The sequence below is a fragment of the Grampus griseus genome (assembly GCF_964374135.1).
Source record: "Grampus griseus genome assembly, chromosome: 7".
In the NCBI taxonomy this organism is placed as follows: domain Eukaryota; kingdom Metazoa; phylum Chordata; class Mammalia; order Artiodactyla; family Delphinidae; genus Grampus; species Grampus griseus.
This window is the reverse complement of record NC_139001.1, coordinates 43,804,619-43,823,008: the sequence shown is the minus strand read 5'-3', so window position 1 is coordinate 43,823,008 and position 18,390 is coordinate 43,804,619. Positions and strand designations below refer to the sequence as shown.

Sequence of the window (18,390 nt, the reverse complement as noted above, 5' to 3'; positions counted from 1 at the left end):
AGAAACACAAAAACAATACCATATTGTAAACGTATTTTGAGTTGGCTTGGGGGAGCTAATTTTGTTTCTACTGTAAAATGCATTGGTGGGAAGAGAAAAGGGAGGAAGGGAGAGAGGAAGGGACAAAGAAAGGGAAGAAGGAAAAGGAAAGAAACGTAAAAGTTTTTTAAATCCAATTCAATTGGGAGGGAAATGTAGGCAGTACTACACATACAGAATAAAAATAAGGATTTTTTCTGTTCTATATCTACTTAAAATTAATTTTAACTTTTAAAGCAAATTTGCCTTTCCGTTATATATTAACTTGAGAAAATATGACTAGATTTTTAAAATAAAGGGTAAAGGAAATTAAAATTCTTCCTTTTTAGGAAACAATGAACTATTCTTTCAAATTGCTATTCAAAAAATTTTTCGTCTCTTTCAAAAACATTGTAATGACATAATCTTACATACTTTTAATTAACCAAGTGGACAACAACTCAGAAACATTTTTATTTTACTGTATACCAAAATATCAAGTAAACATTTGAATTTCTGAAATCTAAAACATAATAGAATTTAGTTATCCCCTCTACAAAGTGCTGTGTTACTCTTCATGGTAAACAACAAGAGACAGTAAAACTGTCATTTTCATTGCTGGAAAAATATTTTTTTCCATAATAAAAAAGAAAAAATAAAATTAAATAAAAATCAAGCTCTATGGCGCCATCTTTTGGATTGTTCAAGTTTTCTTATAATTCTTTCTTATAAGAAACAATTCATTGATCAGAATCAAGATAAAGACAGAGACAAAACTATTTGGCTACCTTTTCGTAAGCTATATTTGCCCTATTTTAGTCTCATACTTTTATATTAGGATTTAAAACGTATCCATAAAACAATTACCTATAATACTAAAATTCTACTAAAAATTCTGAAAATAAAGGCCTTTTGAATTAACAAACTGCATGTTCTCAACACTTTATGGCAGTGGTTCCTAAAGTGAGGCACCCCCACTATCATGAGCATCATCAACATCATCTGGGAACTTTTAGAAATGCAAATTCTTAGGCCACAATTCAAACTGACTAAACTGGAACTGGGGGGGTGAGAGGAGTCAGCCTTTTTTTTTTAAGTCCATCTTTATTTATTTATTTATTTTTTATATTTATTTTTGGCTGTGTTGGGTCTTTGTTGCTGCGCACGGGCTTTCTCTAGTTGCGGTGAGCGAGAGCTACTCTTCATTGTGGTGCGCGGGGTTCTCATTGAAGTGTCTTCTCTTGTTGTGGAGCGTGGGCTCTAGGCACGTGGGCTTCAGTAGTTGCAGCATGTGGGCCCTAGAGCACACAGCTTCAGTAGTTGCAGCGCGTGGGCTCTAGAGCGCAGGCTCCGCAATTGTGGTGCACGTGCTTAGTTGCTCTGCGGCATGTGGGATCTTCCCGGCCCAGGGATCAAACCCGTGTCCCCAGCATTAGCAAGTGGATTCTTAACCACTGCACCACCAGCGAAGTCCCGACTCTGCCTTTTAACAAGCTCTTGGATTCTGATACAAACTAACCTGGGAGAACCACTGCCTTCCAGCCCTTGGATTTTGATATGAGCTAACCTGTGAGAACCACTGCCTTTTTGAAAAAGGTCCACAGCTAACACTGAACTATACACTAGTTGGGAATTGCTAGTAAGTTCAGCAGTTCCTAACCTTAGTTTCATATTGGGATTACAAGGGAGCTTTAAAAATACCCGAGTCCTGCTCTAATATGTGGTTAATGGTTCAGGAGGTAAGTAAAGCCTGGGCACCAGGATTTCTGAAAGACTCTCAAATGATTCTAAAATGCAGCCAAGGTTGAGAGCCAAAGATCTAGAGGCTTACATTTTCAAAAGCTAGAGTTCACTGAGTCTTATATTAAGCAACGTTTGTAAATGAGACATGAAAAGTTAGTCTTCAAAACCAAGATACATATAAAATCCCATTACAAGGGGCTTCCCTGGTGGCACAGTGGTTGAGAGTCCGCCTGACGATGCAGGGGACACGGGTTCGTGCCCCGGTCCGGGAAGATCCCACATGCTGCGGAGCGGCTGGGCCTGTGAGCCACGGCTGCTGAGCCTGCGCTTCCGGAGCCTGTGCTCCGCAATGGGAGAGGCCACAACAGTGAGAGGCCCGCGTTCCGCAAAAAAAAAAAAAAAAAAAAAAAAATTAAAAATAAAAAAAAAAAATAATAAAAAAAATCCCATTACAAGAAAAAAGAACTGATTCACTTCCAGTCTGTAAATTTTACTCCTTCAAAGGCTACAAAAATGTTTTTTAAAGCAGAGTTTTTTAAATAAACAATTTATTAAATATATACTGTGCATTCCCTAGTTGTTATGAGCATGCTAAAAAAAGAGTAGTCCTCACCTTTATAGACCATCTAATATACTTGGGCATATTTCATAATAACTGACAATAAAGAATAAATGCCAAATTTGGAGTAAAGATTGAATGCACTGAGTCAATGAAGGAAAAAAATCACACCTAATCATAGTGGTATTTAAGACTGTTAAAAAATATAGGGTAGAACTTTCAGTCTTTAAAGATGAATTAGATGTAGAGTACATATGGGGAGTTGCAGGTGGCAGACCTGATAGAAGAAAAGACACATAGGTTTTTTTTTTTTTTTTTTTTTTTTTTAGGGGCAGGGCTGACAAGGTAATATAAAAGAACCTTTCTCACTGAGGGGCTCGTCATCTGAACCAGAGATCACTGCAAAAGACTTAACTATTTTCTCAGTTTTTCCAAGCATGGTATATAACTGGTACCACTCTAGAATCACAGGGCAGAAATATGAATGCAGTTAATTCATTACATACAATCGATGTCTTGGGCACTAGTTCCCACTTAACATGACTCAATCACTTGGAGGACTTATTAAAACACATACTACTGGGCTCCACCCTTAGAGTTTGACTAATGTTTGTTCTCATCATTTTTATCCTTGTCCTTTCTTGGTGAGAGTTTCTCAAGTTTGTCCTCCACAGACACAAGTTCATTAACTGTAATATGAAATTCAACTCCTTCTTATCTATGACCTTCAAAGTGGAATGTCAGGTTCTGCTATTGCATTTTAGTTGCCAGTCATCCTTCCTATGTTGCCTGTTCCCCCTTGTAACCTGCTGCCCTTTCATCTAAGCTTGTTGTCTACTTATGGGCTGTCTTTCCTATTTCATTGGAGCCACATCATTTTACATGTTATTAAGTATGCCCAATGTTTTTTTGTTTGTTTTCATTTTTTTCTGGTTCCTTTCACATTCACAGGGGGCTCTTCCTTCAAAGCTTCAGATTATGTTCCTTCCTTTCGTTCTGCAGAATTTTTTCAGGGAGCTCTTATTTTTCCCATCTTAGCACTTCATTGACAAAGAAAGCACAATCAACTCACGCTCAGTACCTGCCACAAGCTGAGAGGTACAGACTGCCCTTGATCCTGCTCCTAACCACAGGTGCTCATGGAAGCCCTTTCCCAAAATGATGTGCAGGATCTAAGCAGTTCTGATGGATAGGGTGTGTGGGATTAACAGATGCAAACTATTATGTGCAGAATGGATAAACAACAAGGTCCCACTGTATAGCACAGGGAACTGTATTCAATATCCTGTCATAAACCGTAAGGGAAAAGAATATGAAAAAGAATATATATATATATGTATAACTGAATCACTTCGCTGTATAGCAGAAATTAACACAATATTGTAAATCAACTATACTTCAATAAAACAAACTCAAAAAGAAAGATCTAAGCAATTCCAAGTGCCCAAGAGACTTCATCTAGTGTGTGGTTTTCCTAGAAAGAGGGGGACATCTCCCAATGACTAAATGTTTGAAATACTTAACAAGTTCAATCTTTGAAATTCCACCCTTCAGCTTCCTACTACCTTCTTCAATCCTACCTCTTCCTGCCATGAAGACCTATTCTGACCTCTCACTTCTTTAAAGGCTTGTCTTTGTTGTAGCCAGTGCCACACATTGGAACACTTTTTCTGTAATTATTTCACGTTCTCTCCAACTCCCTATAAAACTATTCAAAGCCAGTGAAATCTAAGATTTATTTATTTTGCATCTGTGCTATTACAAAGATTTGTCAACTGATAGAAATGCACTTTCAGAGAACTTCAAAAAGTATCCAAACACTTTCACTAAAGTGAGATTTTGTGCAGTAGATATAACTTAGGAACCACATCTCCACTATTCAGAGTCTAAAAAACCCTCAACATTCCAGTTTCTTTTCTGAAGCTGTTGAAAGCAATCTGTTTACTTATAAGTAGAAAAAGGGCTCTACATAAGAAAAAAAAGAATCAGTTTTGTTAGTTAAGAAAGCTTACTAATTCAAGAAGCTGAAATAGCATAGAATATAATTAAGAACGTATTTTTTTGGGTGAAGCAAATATTATATCCCAAACCTGCAAAGCTCCAAACATGATTTGTTGCAACTGCTATTGTATTACATTCATTGTCTCACTTCTGTTTAATAATTAACTTATTTTTAATATAGCTCACATAACAATGATAAGAGTAAACAGTCTACTTACCCCACCCATTGTAATTCCATGAATAAGTGCAATATATGGTTTCTGGCAAGAATCTAAAAGAAACAGAGCTATAATTAGTTACAATGCTTAAAATACATTTTATTTTTCCAAAAATAACATGTTACATGAACTCTGAGTATTTTCCCTAAGAAATTTTTGCAAGAAATATCAAAGTAGACTAAATATATGGCTTATAAAATATGTTCTTTTTAAAACATCAGTCCATACACAATCCTGATCATCTATTCATTATTATGAAAAACTCAACACCTCAATTTGAAACAGATGAAAGCCTATATAACTCAACTATTGAGAAAAACAATATTTGCCTTATAAGCCACTGATGTTTATGTAACACAGTTGTATTTTAAAGAACATAATTTGTCTTCTATACATCTAAAGAAGTATCTGGATACAAAGAGAAGTGCAGCATACAGGAAAAAGCAAGGACTGGGAGTTAAAAGACCCAAATTTTAGTCTCAGGTTTGTCATTAACTGGCAATTCAACTATATTTAATATATATACTGGCATTAGATGCTTATATACTGGCAATTCAATATATATACGTGTATACACATATACGCATGTAAGTTATACGTATATATGCCTATCATACATGTGTATATCATGTATATAATATATAGATAAGTTTCCCTATCTATTAAATGATGAGACTTGCCTCGGAAGTTCCTTCCAGCTCAAAAATCCTGTAAACTTTTACTCAGTTCCTTTCCCTCTGAAGAGGAAGTTGCGCACAACATAATATAAATCACCGTACTTCTATTACAGCTTGTTGCAAATATAACTTCCTTACCAAAAACCAATATAAAAGTACAGTTTTGATCCATCTAGCAATTCTATAAATATTCCCAATCTGCCAAATGAGCCACTGAAGTACAATTCTAATTTAACATTCACAAGGACTTCCACAGCCCTCAATTTTTAACTATAATTCCCTAGAAACAATGGAAACAAATATCTCTATTGATTGGAGTAGACATGCATACAAATATACCATTTCAGCTACAGATACATATATTTTAGATATGAAATATCAGAAGCTAATTGATGCAGGAACACAAAGCCAGAATCTGTCAAATTCCTTAACGACTAAAATATGTCATTACAATGTATAGAGATTATATCTGGAAGGCTTTCTCTCTGTATATTAACATTTTACCAAACTCTTCTCAAACTGCTTAGAGGTTTTCGCCCCTCTCCTTTTATTTAGTATAGAACTGCACTAATATAGTAGCCAATAGCCAAATGTAGTTATTTAGATTATAATTAATTACCATTAAACAAAGGTAAAATTCAGTTTACTGATCACAGTAGCCCCATTTCAAATGCTCATGAGCCATGTGTGGCTAGTAGTGATCATATTGCACAGCACAGAAACAGAATACTTTTATCATTACAGAAAGTACTATTGGACAGCGCTGGTATGAATTTTTAGAATGAATAAAACATCCTAAGTAAAACCTGATCTGTAGAATTATGGACTCAAAGAAATGAGAGCTCTCCATTCAATGTGGCTCACTGAGTTAAACTGGGAAACAGCCTCGTCTCCCCACTCCTACCTCAAAGACATAAAAATTCTAGAGAAAAATTTTTTTGTCAACGTATATCCAAGTTCAAAGCCAAACAAGGGAAATCCTCAGGTGCCAGAAACAAATAAACTCAGAGGTAATAGCTGTGTGGAAGCTACAGCCAAAGATTATGAGTGAGTGTGTGTGTGTGTATCTGTTCTGAGTCAGGAATAACATGGGCCACACATAACATGCTATGAGTTAATACCTGCATAAAGCCTCACAGTAGGAAGAGCTATATGATTTGTAAAACATAGCTAGGAAAACTCTATCTGCTGATCCTAAAACTCAGTAAGCTCCTACCCATGAGAGGAAGAGAAAAAGTCAGAAAAGTGGATGCTTAAGCACTGGACCACTACAACTGAACAAACAAAAGAAAATACCCCTAACAAATTTGGAATAGAAGTAACATCTGTAACTTGGTAAAAAGTGTCTATAAAATGATTATATACTAAAGAATGAAATTTTAAAAGCTCCCATGGACATCAGAAATAAGACAACACCACAATCATTCAGCATTATAATAGAGGTCCTAGCCAAAATATAACAAGAAAAGTCATAAGTATACAGACTGGAAAGAGATGAAAAAAATTACGTGTAGATGGTAGAATTACCAATGTAGAAAAGCCAAGAGAACCTACAGAAACATCATTAGAACTGATAATAAATTTCAGCAGGGTTGCTGGATGTAAGAACAAAATACTAAAATCAAAAGCATTTCTACATGCTAGAAATAGTCAATTAGAAAATGTAATAAGAAAAATTACTATTAAATGTAGTAACAAAAAAATAAGCTGTCTAAAAATAACACTTAAAAAATCTTTCTTTTTCTTTATGGAGAAAATTATAAAACATTATGAAAGGACATGAAAGTCAATCTGATGAAAATGTTCTAAAACAGATTAATGGCGATGACTGCATAAGCTTATTAAATATCAAAATAATTTTAAAATTCATTTGAATTTTTAAAAACCAAAAAAAAAATTCATTTGAAAAATCGAAAGTCCAAGAGTAGCCAAGAAAATCTTGAAAGAAAACAAGGGTAACTTGTCCTATCAGAGAGAGACATATCTTAAAGCTATAATAATTTTGACACTGTAGTTTTACCATATGTACAGACAAATAGGCCAATGAACAAAGTTGCCCAGAAACAGACCCGGTCACATATAAGAACTTGATATATGATAGAAGTATCATTAAAACCAGTGAGGAAAACAAGGACTATTCAATCAAAGGCATTACAACTTCTGGCTTTCTAGCTGAAAAGTAAAAGTTAGATGATGTCACATGCAAAAAAATTCCAAGCACTTTAAAGACGTAGAGTATAAAGAAACAAACTATTAAAAGAAAATATAAAAGAACATCTTAAAACCCTTCATGTTATTAAGCATTTTTAAAATGCAAATAGCAGAAATCATAAAGGAAAAGAATACATTTCATCTCAAACAAAAACTTGTATATACCAAAAGATAAAGTAGCAGACTGAGAGACGTGTATTTATAATATATATGATCTACAAAAGTGAAGAATCAGAATACATAAAGACCTATAAAATCAGTAAGAAAAAGACAATCCAAAAGAAAGATAAACAAAGGATGAAACTGAAAAGAAAATATAAATGATTAACATAAACACCTTCTACTTTACCTGCGTCCAATGAAGTACAAATTAAAACCACAATAAGATATAAAGCATGCAAAGTTTAAAAACAAAAAATGATAGAAAGGACATGTAGAAAATAAAGTCTTATACTTTAGAGAAGAATTTGGAAACACACTGAAGATACATAAACTCTATGATCCATCCATTCGACTTCTATTATTTCTAGAAATTTTTGCACATGGGCACTAAGGGTGTACATATAAGGGTGTAAGAATCTGTATTAGTAAAAAGCTGAAATAATCTAAAATAACCACTAATATAGAACAGATTAAGTAATATGGGATAATTGAATAATATAAGAACAGTTACATTCCATGTTATCAAAAACTTATGGAATGGTATATACAGTAAGAAAGTACTTATGCAACTTTCAAAAACATAAAGTAATACTACTTTTGTTCATAAATATGTAGTAAAAATATAAAGTACAGTCTAACTGGATGTGCTAAAAACTAATGACAATGGTTGCTTCTGAGGAGGGATACTGGTTGCTTCTGGAGAGAGAAAGAAATGGCACTGAAGCAAGCAATGAAGTAGACTGAACAATAATTTTAAAACTCATAGTATTCTATTTAATTTAAATAAATTTCAAAACATCAAGCAAAAATAAAATATAGTGGTCTATTCATTCCGGGCTGGTGGGTACACAAGTATTTATTATATTATTCCCTGTAATTTAACATTTGAAACACATGCTTGATAAATGTAACTACTGTGTCACTTCCAATGAAATCTGGAATGATGACAATAAAGAAATTTCATCCCAGAGTTCCTCAAGAATTCAGAAATGACACTTCATTTTATAGAGAAAACTGGCACCCAAGCTTTTTGTTTTCCAAGAAAGCCAACCATATGATCAGAATCCATGTTTCCATATTGATTATATGGCAAATAGTAGTTAAGTATACCCTATTTAATAATCAAGTATGAATTGTTCTGGAATGAGCAGTCAGACTACTTTAATCAAGTTTATTCCTGGCACAAAGTATATAAAAGATTAAACAAGAGTGTCTGTTGATTACATTTTAACAATTCATACTGTGCAGCTTATGCCTTGATTCTATTTTCAAAGCTCTCAGCAGAGCACACATACCAATAGCATTGTTCAGCATATATTCTTCTCTGAAGAAATCTTGAGCTATCTTCTGATTTGCCTTTCTAGCTTCTGAGATCACTACAATAAAAAAAGAAAAAAGAAGGATTACAAATCACAAAAAGTGTTTTCCAGTCAATACAGTCAAATAGAAAAATTTTAAATAATGTGATAGTAAGTACCAGGGGGAAAGTCTAGAATGGTTTGTTAAGGTTCTGAAGTCACCTATGCCACGGACATACTATAGTTAGCCTCAAATCCATAGTCCAATGTCAAAACTTCAAGGCAAAAATTCTTATTCAGAACTTCTTACAAAGTGTTATACTTAACTTATAAGTTACATATTGGTACAAAATGCATTTTCTTTTGACTATTTTCTGTAGCACCTAAATGAATGTTTGCTGGATACATGTTTCCTTTGGTAATATATCTTAACACAAAGTACATTATACATATACACACAAAGAAATATATGCACATGTGCATGCACACACACACAGAGTTCTATATATTCCATCTAGTTAAATACTTCTGCCACATTCATTTCACCATGGAACATTTGCTGAGCATCTACCAGGTACCACACACTGTTTTCAGTGCTGTAGATAACAAGACAGCAATATAAGACGGCTGCCCTGGAGTTCAGACTATAAGACAGACTACTGAGCTACACTCCTTGTGTCATGCCCACTCTAAGGTTGGGGTGCCGTGGGAATGTGAGCATAAGAGATGTAATTAAAAGAAGCCTTCCCAGGGACTTCCCTGGCAGTCCAGTGGTTAGGACTCTATGCTTCCACTGCAGGGGCCACAGGTTCGATCTCTGGTCAGGGAACTAAGATCCTGCATGGCACACGATGCACCCCCAAAAAAAATAATTAAAAAAAAAAAAAGGCTTCCCAGAAGAGAGAACTCTGAGCCAAATGTGAACAACAGGTAAGGATTTCCTAAATGTGAAAAGTTCTGAAAAGTGAAAAGTTCTGAGTAGAGAAAGGAGTACCTACAAAGGCACACAGGCAAGAAAGAATAAAATTAAAAAATAAGTAGTTTTAAAAGACTAAAGGCGAATGGTAAAAGGTGAGGCTAAAAAGGTAAATGAGACAGTAATATCCTTATTTATTAATATCAATGGAAATATAACCTCTCAAAGATATTGCTACAGCATACAAATGCCTGTCTTCATAAGCAGGTGCTCAGTAAATATCTTGATAATAAATAACAATCAAATGGTTTCATTTCTGTTGCAATTTTCTATTATCCAGAGTTCCACAGTCCAATCTACTATACTCCTACTATAGTCAATGTCAAAACCACCATCAAACCTCTCTTCCATACACTTCAAGCTCATATGCTTTTCTTGTCTAAGTCCTATGACAATTACCTACTAAAATACAAATTAAATATATAATATATACATTTACTTCTTTTATGGGAAAGAGTTACATAAAAATTGTTGACTATTAATAGATTTTTAGACTGACTTCAGAACTCTGATATAGCTTCCTTCAAAATGTTCCAACCAAATATTGACTTTTTTTCTTGGTTTTTAAAAAAAAAGGTTTGGGGAATTCCTGGGTGGTCCAGTGGTTAGGACTCAGTGCTTTCACTGCCGTGGCCCAGGTTCAGGCCCTGGTTGGGGAACTAAGATCCTGCAAGCCACATGGGGTGGCCAAATAAATAAATATTTTAAAAATAAAAAAAGGTTTGATATCTAGTTTTGTCATTCTGAGGCTTTCACCGATAAAACCCCTAAAACCCTCATCTATTATCTTTCATTTCTCCCCAATACTAAAAGAAAAGGAGCGTAAATTGCACTGCCTGTGGAATAAATCTCTTTTATCTCAGAAATCTTCTGAGATTTCCTTCTAATCTTATTCTAACCAATCAGTTCCATATAAATTAAATGATGTTTAGTAACATCATTTAAAAATTTTTTGTCAGGGCTTCCCTGGTGGCGCAGTGGTTGGGAATCTGCCTGGCAATGCAGGGGACATGGGTTTGGGCCCTGGTCTGGGAAGATCCCACATGCAGCTAATCCCATGTGCCACAACTACTGAGCCTGCGCTATAAAGCCCATGAGCCACAATTACTGGAGCCCTTGAGCCTAGAGCCTGTTCTCTGCAACAAGGGAAGCCACCACGATGAGGAGCCCGCGCACTGCAACGAAGAGTAGCCCCCCGCTCACCACAACTAGAGAAAGCCCGTGGGCAGCACTGAAGACCCAAGACAGCCAAAAATAAAATAAATAAATTACAAAAAAAATTTTATTTTTCAGAGTGCCCACTTACTGTCTTGGACTATGATGTTTAAAAGAAACTAAATTTCCTAGAATTGAAATCTGTTGCTTATACATGTGAACTAGAATAATTCTAGAATTTTTAACTGTATTTCCAAACAGTAATGTAAAGTTAGGCCTATATGCAAAAATAGCTCACAGTCAGAAGAAGCTAAAATCAATACATAAGGCTCTGCCCATCTGCAAACTGACAAGATCAAAAGCCCAGCTCTTGAGGAAAGATTAATTCCAGGCTGAAAAACAATGTTTTAAAAATATTTAAGTAGTGGGCAAAACAAATTCATAAAACGATTCAGTTAACAAGTCAGTCGAAGCAACTGAAAATTTTAAAGTGAAATTTTAAAACTCAGTTATTTTAAATTTAATAGATATTTGAAATTATGTCCTGAATCAAGTTTGTTTCTTCCTATTTCAAATGTAATGGTTTACATAAGATTATAAATATGGTAAATAGATCAACCTGAACATTATCATCTTAACACAATACAAAAAATATAAAAAAAAAAAAACACAAAGAAAAAAACCATCCCAGGAACCTACCAATTCCATAAGAAACAAAACTCAAAATGTTTTCAGTATATATAAATACTGAAAAGTTTTCAGTATATATAAAATACTGACAACCAGTGGTAATAACATTTCTTCTCTCTTTTACCTTGTTTTTAATAGTTAAATATGTACAGATTGACCTAAATAATTAGAAAGATAAGGAGAATTAATCTTTTTATTTATCTCAGCATGTTAATTTAAACACACAAAAAATATTGATAATATAATAGGATAAATACTACAATTAAGTGCATTCTTGCTTTGGGATGATGAACAATAGGAAAGCACAAAGTCATGGAAATACGTGAGAGCATGTCATGTTTGGAGAATGGCAAGTCACTCAACATGGCCAGGTTGTCAGGCTTATGTGATAAACAATTGCTTAATAACAGCTATTCTAAAATAAAAAGCAGAATCACATACCATAACTGGACATTTTGTTCAGGATGATTCAGGGAAAGAGACAAGATACCTGAAGGGCACGTATGTAGTTAAAAAAAAAAAACAGCTGCTATTCTCATTTTTCTATTAACTACAAGAGGTAAGTCTTTAAATGTTTTCTTTTTCTAAGCTAACCACACTAAAAATGTATTAACAGTTTAACAAAAAACAATTCTAGAAAGTAAAGCAAAGTACCACAAAAATTTGCTAATACCTTATCAGTTTTATTGGGGGACAAAAGCATTTAGGTGAGAAGGGAAAAAAGTTTTTACCTCTGATATCACCTCCAGCACAGAAAGCCTTTCCACCAGCTCCCTTTATGATGATCAGGAAAGTTTCCGGATCTTGTTCCCACTTCTATCCAAATGTAAAAGAAGATGGTATAAGCATATCATAAATACAAACTCATTAATGATATATCCACATGCACATAAACACATGTGTATATATAGACGTATGTGGATATGTACAAAGCATAAGGCATAAGCTTTATAAAACATATCCAGAAGAATGGATCCCAACTTCATTTTCTTTTCTGACATAAATTAGAGGCTATCCCAACAAAGTTGCTACATGAGTGCATTCTGTGATCCAAGTTTGATGAGGGCAACTGAAATCTTTGCCACGACAACTTTGAGACCAAGGTGAAAAAATATGGGCCTAATATATCGTCAGGTTGGAAAAATAAAATAAAGAGGGGCAGAACATAAGAAGAAACTTGGAGCCTTGTGAAAGTGGAAGAGGCTGTCTTCTGAGGCAGTGAACTCCCTGTCAGTAGGGGTGCTCCAGGAAAACCACTTAGGAAAGCGCTGAGGACTCTATAAGCGATGGGGCTTGGGCGCTGATCCCAGACAGCCAAGTGAGTCTATGGGAGAGCATATCAGAAATATTCTCTAAGGACGTACTTTCAGAAGGATCCATGTGATTGCTTTAAGAAAATTACAAACCTTCAGCTGTGGATAAATCTGCCGAATCATGCTGAGATTCAGTGCATTTAGGAACTTTGGTCTGTTTAGTGTTATCACTCCTGCACAACCTTTTCTTTCCAATAGGACTTCTGCTGCTGCATCTGTGTGCTTAGACATTCTCTGTGTAAACAAAGAATAAACTTTAGGAAAAAATTCATTAAGTTTTTGTCACAAGTCAACAACAAAACATATATTAAATGCAAATCTTTCACACAATGTTAAGGTTGGCTAATCGAATGGATAACTCAGCACATCTGACAAAGTTTTCTAAAGTTATTTGGACTCTGTAGATAGACAATTCCAAAGCAAACTACATATACCTCTTAAATCTCTTAATTTTTATTTCTGAGTGAACTTAGTCAACTGATTTAAAATAGAACCCAGTCCATGGGACTTCCCTGGTGGCGCAGTGGTTCAGAATCCATCTGCCAATGCAGGGGACATGGGTTCGATCCCTGGTCTGGGAAGATCCCACATGCCACGGAGCAACTAAGCCCGTATGCCACAACTACTGAGCCCGTGTGCCACAACTACTGAAGCCCGGGCGTGCCTAGAACCCGTGCTCCGCTACAAGTAAAGCCACCGCAATGAGAAGCCCGCACACTGCAACAAAGAGTAGCCCTCGCTCGCCACAACTAGAGAAGGCCCTCGCACAGCAACGAAGACCCAACGCAGCCAAAAATAAATTAATTTAAAAATTTGTTTCTAAAAAAATAAAAATAACATAGAACCCAGTCCTAGAATTTCTTGGACTATGAAATACTCCTAAATCTTTATTACTGTATACCAAGCTTATGTTAGGTACTTGGAAATCAAAGATGAATAGAGAGGGCAAATAATTCTGACTACAATAGCTACCAACAACTTGGGGGAAAGAAAGGTGATATTTGAGCTAGGCCTTGATATATGCCAAGAAAAAGAGGGGTGAAAATCCTGGAGAGTAACACATTCTAAAACATGAACAGTGAATATCTGGAAATGTTAAGATGTTAAACATGAGTGGAATAAAGGCTGATTGAGAAAATGAGTGATAGGAAAGTAGGCAGAATAAGTAGTTTAAGGCCAGATTATAGAATGAGCTTACAAAAGCATATACTTGTGAAGAACTTGTCTATACAGTTCTTAGGGCCTCACGCACCATGGTGAGTGAGGCAAGGGGCATATTTTGGAGTGGCTTATTTTGCTCCCCTTCAATACTCAGTGGTTCTACTTCCTTGATTAAACCCTTACTCATATGAAAAGACAGATGATAGACTAAAAAGCTGTACTTTTCAGATACCTACATCATTCTAAATTTTAAAGTAAAACAGATTTCATATTATACAAACATGTTACACACAAGTATTAATAAACTTTCATCTCTCCATACTAACTAAATTTCTTTTTTGCTTGAACCAAGTCAGATTTGCCAGCCCCCCCAAAAAAACCACAAAAAGTTTCATGACTGTTTCCACTGAACAACTTCACATAAATTATCACCTAATATCAGAGACAATCCTTTAAAACTCTATTATTTGGTTTCAGCTCAGAGATGTTGAGAGCTGAAAAGATGCGTCTCCTGACCTTGTAACAAGAAAAAAAGGTGAACAGACTGAAAATTAATGGCTTTGGTGAACTCAGAGACAGGAGGTCACAGGGCAAACAACCCCGTAATAAAATCTGGAGAGACAGGTGCCTTCAGGGAGATGGAGGACCAGTATATTTGCTTAGCTCAGGCAGAAGCCCTAAGGAAGATTAACTAGAATGTTTAATGACTTGCTAGAGGTCAAGTGTGGGCAAGTGTGATAGTGTGGAGCTCCTGGGGGTGGCAGGTGTCACAGTCATGGGGGAAGCTCCCATTCTTGCTGGCTTTTCCTCCTGGAACCCAAGCAGGTTCTCCCAGGGAAGACTGGAGAAAGCTCCCCCGTGTGGTGCTGGCTGGGGGAGGGAAACAGCAGGCACAACTAAAGCCTTTCCCCTCATCTTCCACACAGAACAAAAGGCTAAATCTTCATGGGAGAGAGAGCCTTCAAAGCTGGTAGCATAGGGTTCTGGTGGAGGCCCAACACAGTGGGGAAATGGGATGGAGGCCTATAAAAGAAGACCCTTAATCCCAAGGGAGAAGCACTTCAAAACCATAGCCTACTGACCTTAGTGTTTACCAATCACAGCTGGAGAAAAGGAACAGGGGACAAAGGAAAAGGGGGGAAAAAAGGCAGCCCACCCCCAGAGAAGGGACAGGAACACTTATGAGGGCCACACCCCTGGACTCTGGTTCACAGTGCCTTCCATACATTAAGGATTAATGGGATACAACACCAAAAGCATGATCCACAAAAGAAAACATTGATAAACTGAATTTCATCATATTTAAAACTTCTGCTCTGCAAAAGATAAAGTGAACGAAAAGACAAACCAGAAATTAGAAGAAAATACTTGCCTATCACATATCTGATAAAGAATTTGCATACAAAATATACAGCTGACACTTGAACAACACAGATTTGAACTGTGCAGGTCCACTTACACTCAAATGTTTTTCAATAGTAAATACTATAGTACTACATGATCCCCAGCTGGTTAAATCCACAGGTGCAGAGAAGGAACCTCAGTTGTAGAGGGCTGATTATAAAATTATACTCGGATTTTTCAACTCCACAGAAAATCAGTGACCCTAACCCCCACCTTGCTCAAGGGTCAACTGTATAAAAAACTCTTAAAACTCAATAAGAAAACAAACAACCCAATATTAAAATGGGCAAAAAAAAAACTGAAGAGCTTCAAGGAAAATATAGGAATGGCAAAAAAACACATGAAATGCTCAACATCATTTCTCATTAGGAAAATGCAATTTAAAACCACAATAAGCTACCACTACATACATATTAAAATGGCTAAAATCCAAAAACAGACAATAACACGTTGCCAAGGATGCAGAACAACAGGAACACTCGTTCTTCGTTGGTGGAATTGCAAAATGGTACAGCCACTACAGAAGATAATTTGGTAAACTTGTATAAAGTTACACATGGACTTACCATAAAACCCAGCTATCATACCCTTAGATATTTACCCAAGTGAATTAAAAACTTATGTTCACACAAAAACCTGTACACAAACAGGTGTAGCAGTTTTATTCTTACTCACTAAAACCTGAAGGCAACCAAGATGCTCTTCAACAGGGAAATGAATAAACTGTGGTATATCCAAACAATGGAATACTATTCAGTGATAAGGACTACGTTATCAGTTCATGCAACAGCACAGGTGAATCTTAAATGCGTTTTGCCAAGTGAAAGAATGCAGACACAAAAGCCTATATATTGTATGATTCCATTCATATGATGTTCTGTAGAAAACAAAACTATAGGGGCATAACAAAGGTCAGTGTTGGGGAGCAGGCGAAGTGACTGCCTACAGAGGGGAAGGACAGCAGAAGTTTTAGGGGGATGGGGCTGTTCTGCATGGACTTTGGGTAATGAATGCATGATTTATGCATCTGTCAAAACCCAAAGAAATGTACAGAGAGTGAATCTGAATGTATACAAACTATATATATTTTTTAAAAATCACCCAGTGTCAGGGGATTCCAACATGGAATGCAGACTGTGGCAAATAAATGTAACCAAACCACACACGTATGACAAGCACACTGAAGTGAAATCGTGAGGATGGTGGCAGGAAAGCTGACCTAAGTAACTTTAGAAAACAGTCATTTGATTGCAAGCTGTAAGGAAATATACAAAAAAACCTGTATGTCAACCAATGCTCTAGTTAGTAAATTTGTTCGAAACTGCTTTGCATGTATACTGAGGTTAAGCAAGTAATGTGGACTTCCCTGGTGGTCCAGTGGTTAAGAATCTGCCTGCCAATGCAGGGGACACAGGTTCAAGCCCTGGTCTGGGAAGATCCCACATGCCGTGGAGCAACTAAGCCTGTGTGCCACAACTACTGACCCTGTACTCTAGAGCCCACGAGCCACAGCTACTGATGCCCGTGCGCCCTAGAGCCCACGCACTGCAACTACTGAGCCCACGCTCCGCAACTACTTAAGCCCATGCCCTCTAGGGCCCGCGTGCCGCAACTACTGAGCCCGTGTGCTGCAACTACCGAGCCCATGTGCTGCAACTACCGAGCCCGTGTGCTGCAACTACCGAAGCCCATGCACCTAGAACCCCGTGCTCCACAACAAGAGAAGCCACCACAATGAGAAGCCCGTGCACCGCAACAAAGAGTAGCCCCCACTCGCCGCAACTAGAGAAAGCCCACGCGCAGCAATGAAGACCCAACACAGCCAAAGATAAATAATTTTTTTTTAAAAAGGTACATACTGTATTTTAAAAATTTAAAAAAAAACAAGTAATGGAGGGTGGTCAGTGAGAACCAGGCTCTCACTGGTCAGGAGGAGAGTTAGAGACAAGCAAGAAGGGAAGGCTAGAATGAAGCCTGCCCTGTGGTACTGGATTAAAGTCAGAGACAGCAGTATGAACATGTTTTCTTAATATATATTGAGGATATATATTAATATAACAGAGGATAAACACAGAAACACATCGCTATTTATGTATACATTATCGCTATTTATGTATACATTATCGCTATTTATGTATACATGGGACAGTAAACAGTATACAGCATATGTATTCTACTACAGATATATACATTACTGTAGTTCTATCCCCAAGAGAAAACCGTGACACTCCAGTAGCAAGGGGCATTCCCAGACTCAGATCTTGATTTCTAAATGCAATTTTCCAATAAAGGCAACCAGAGCTCCTTGGAGAAATGGCTGATTCCAGAGCCAGAGATCATCTTCCAGTATCAGAAAGTAGTAATTTTCAATTTATAAAAAATTGAAAATTAAAAGGAAAAGGTCATATCAAAGGGACACAAGAAGCCAAAATGAAGGAATTCCTAATGGTCAAAGTTGAAACAATGTGAGTAACAGAATAAGTAATGTGCTGTTCAATTATAACCCAAAGAATAAAATAAATATCCACGAGTCCACACGATATATACAACTGAATAAATCAATGGGGGAGATGAGATGATCTTACCCACAAAAGAATTCAAAATAATTTATGTAGAAATCCCCCTTCCAGGAGGTAAAGCTTAGCCCCCTCACCGTCTGACTGTGGGCTGAACTTACTGACATGCTTCCAAAGAACAGAGTAGAAAAGGGAAAAATGGTAACTTTAGAGAGGAGAAACCCAACAAACACCACCTTAACCACATGATAAAGGTCAGCATCACCAGCTGTGTCATGAGGATGTCAT

The 18,390-nt window shown here is 36.4% G+C and overlaps 1 protein-coding gene across 4 annotated transcripts in view; it reads right to left on the bottom strand.

Annotated features, from left to right (window-relative positions):
* The window catches only part of HIBCH (3-hydroxyisobutyryl-CoA hydrolase), an 88,961-nt gene that overhangs the window by 54,332 nt on the left and 16,239 nt on the right, over positions 1 to 18,390 (bottom strand). For all 4 annotated transcript variants that reach the window (XM_082657921.1, XM_082657923.1, XM_082657924.1 and 1 more), the window contains exons 3-6: positions 13,115 to 13,255; positions 12,440 to 12,524; positions 8,885 to 8,965; positions 4,540 to 4,592 (exon numbers count right to left, since the gene is read on the bottom strand). In XM_082657921.1, the coding sequence (XP_082514047.1) occupies positions 4,540 to 4,592; positions 8,885 to 8,965; positions 12,440 to 12,524; positions 13,115 to 13,255 (360 nt within the window). The remainder of the gene's footprint in view (positions 1 to 4,539; positions 4,593 to 8,884; positions 8,966 to 12,439; positions 12,525 to 13,114; positions 13,256 to 18,390) is intronic.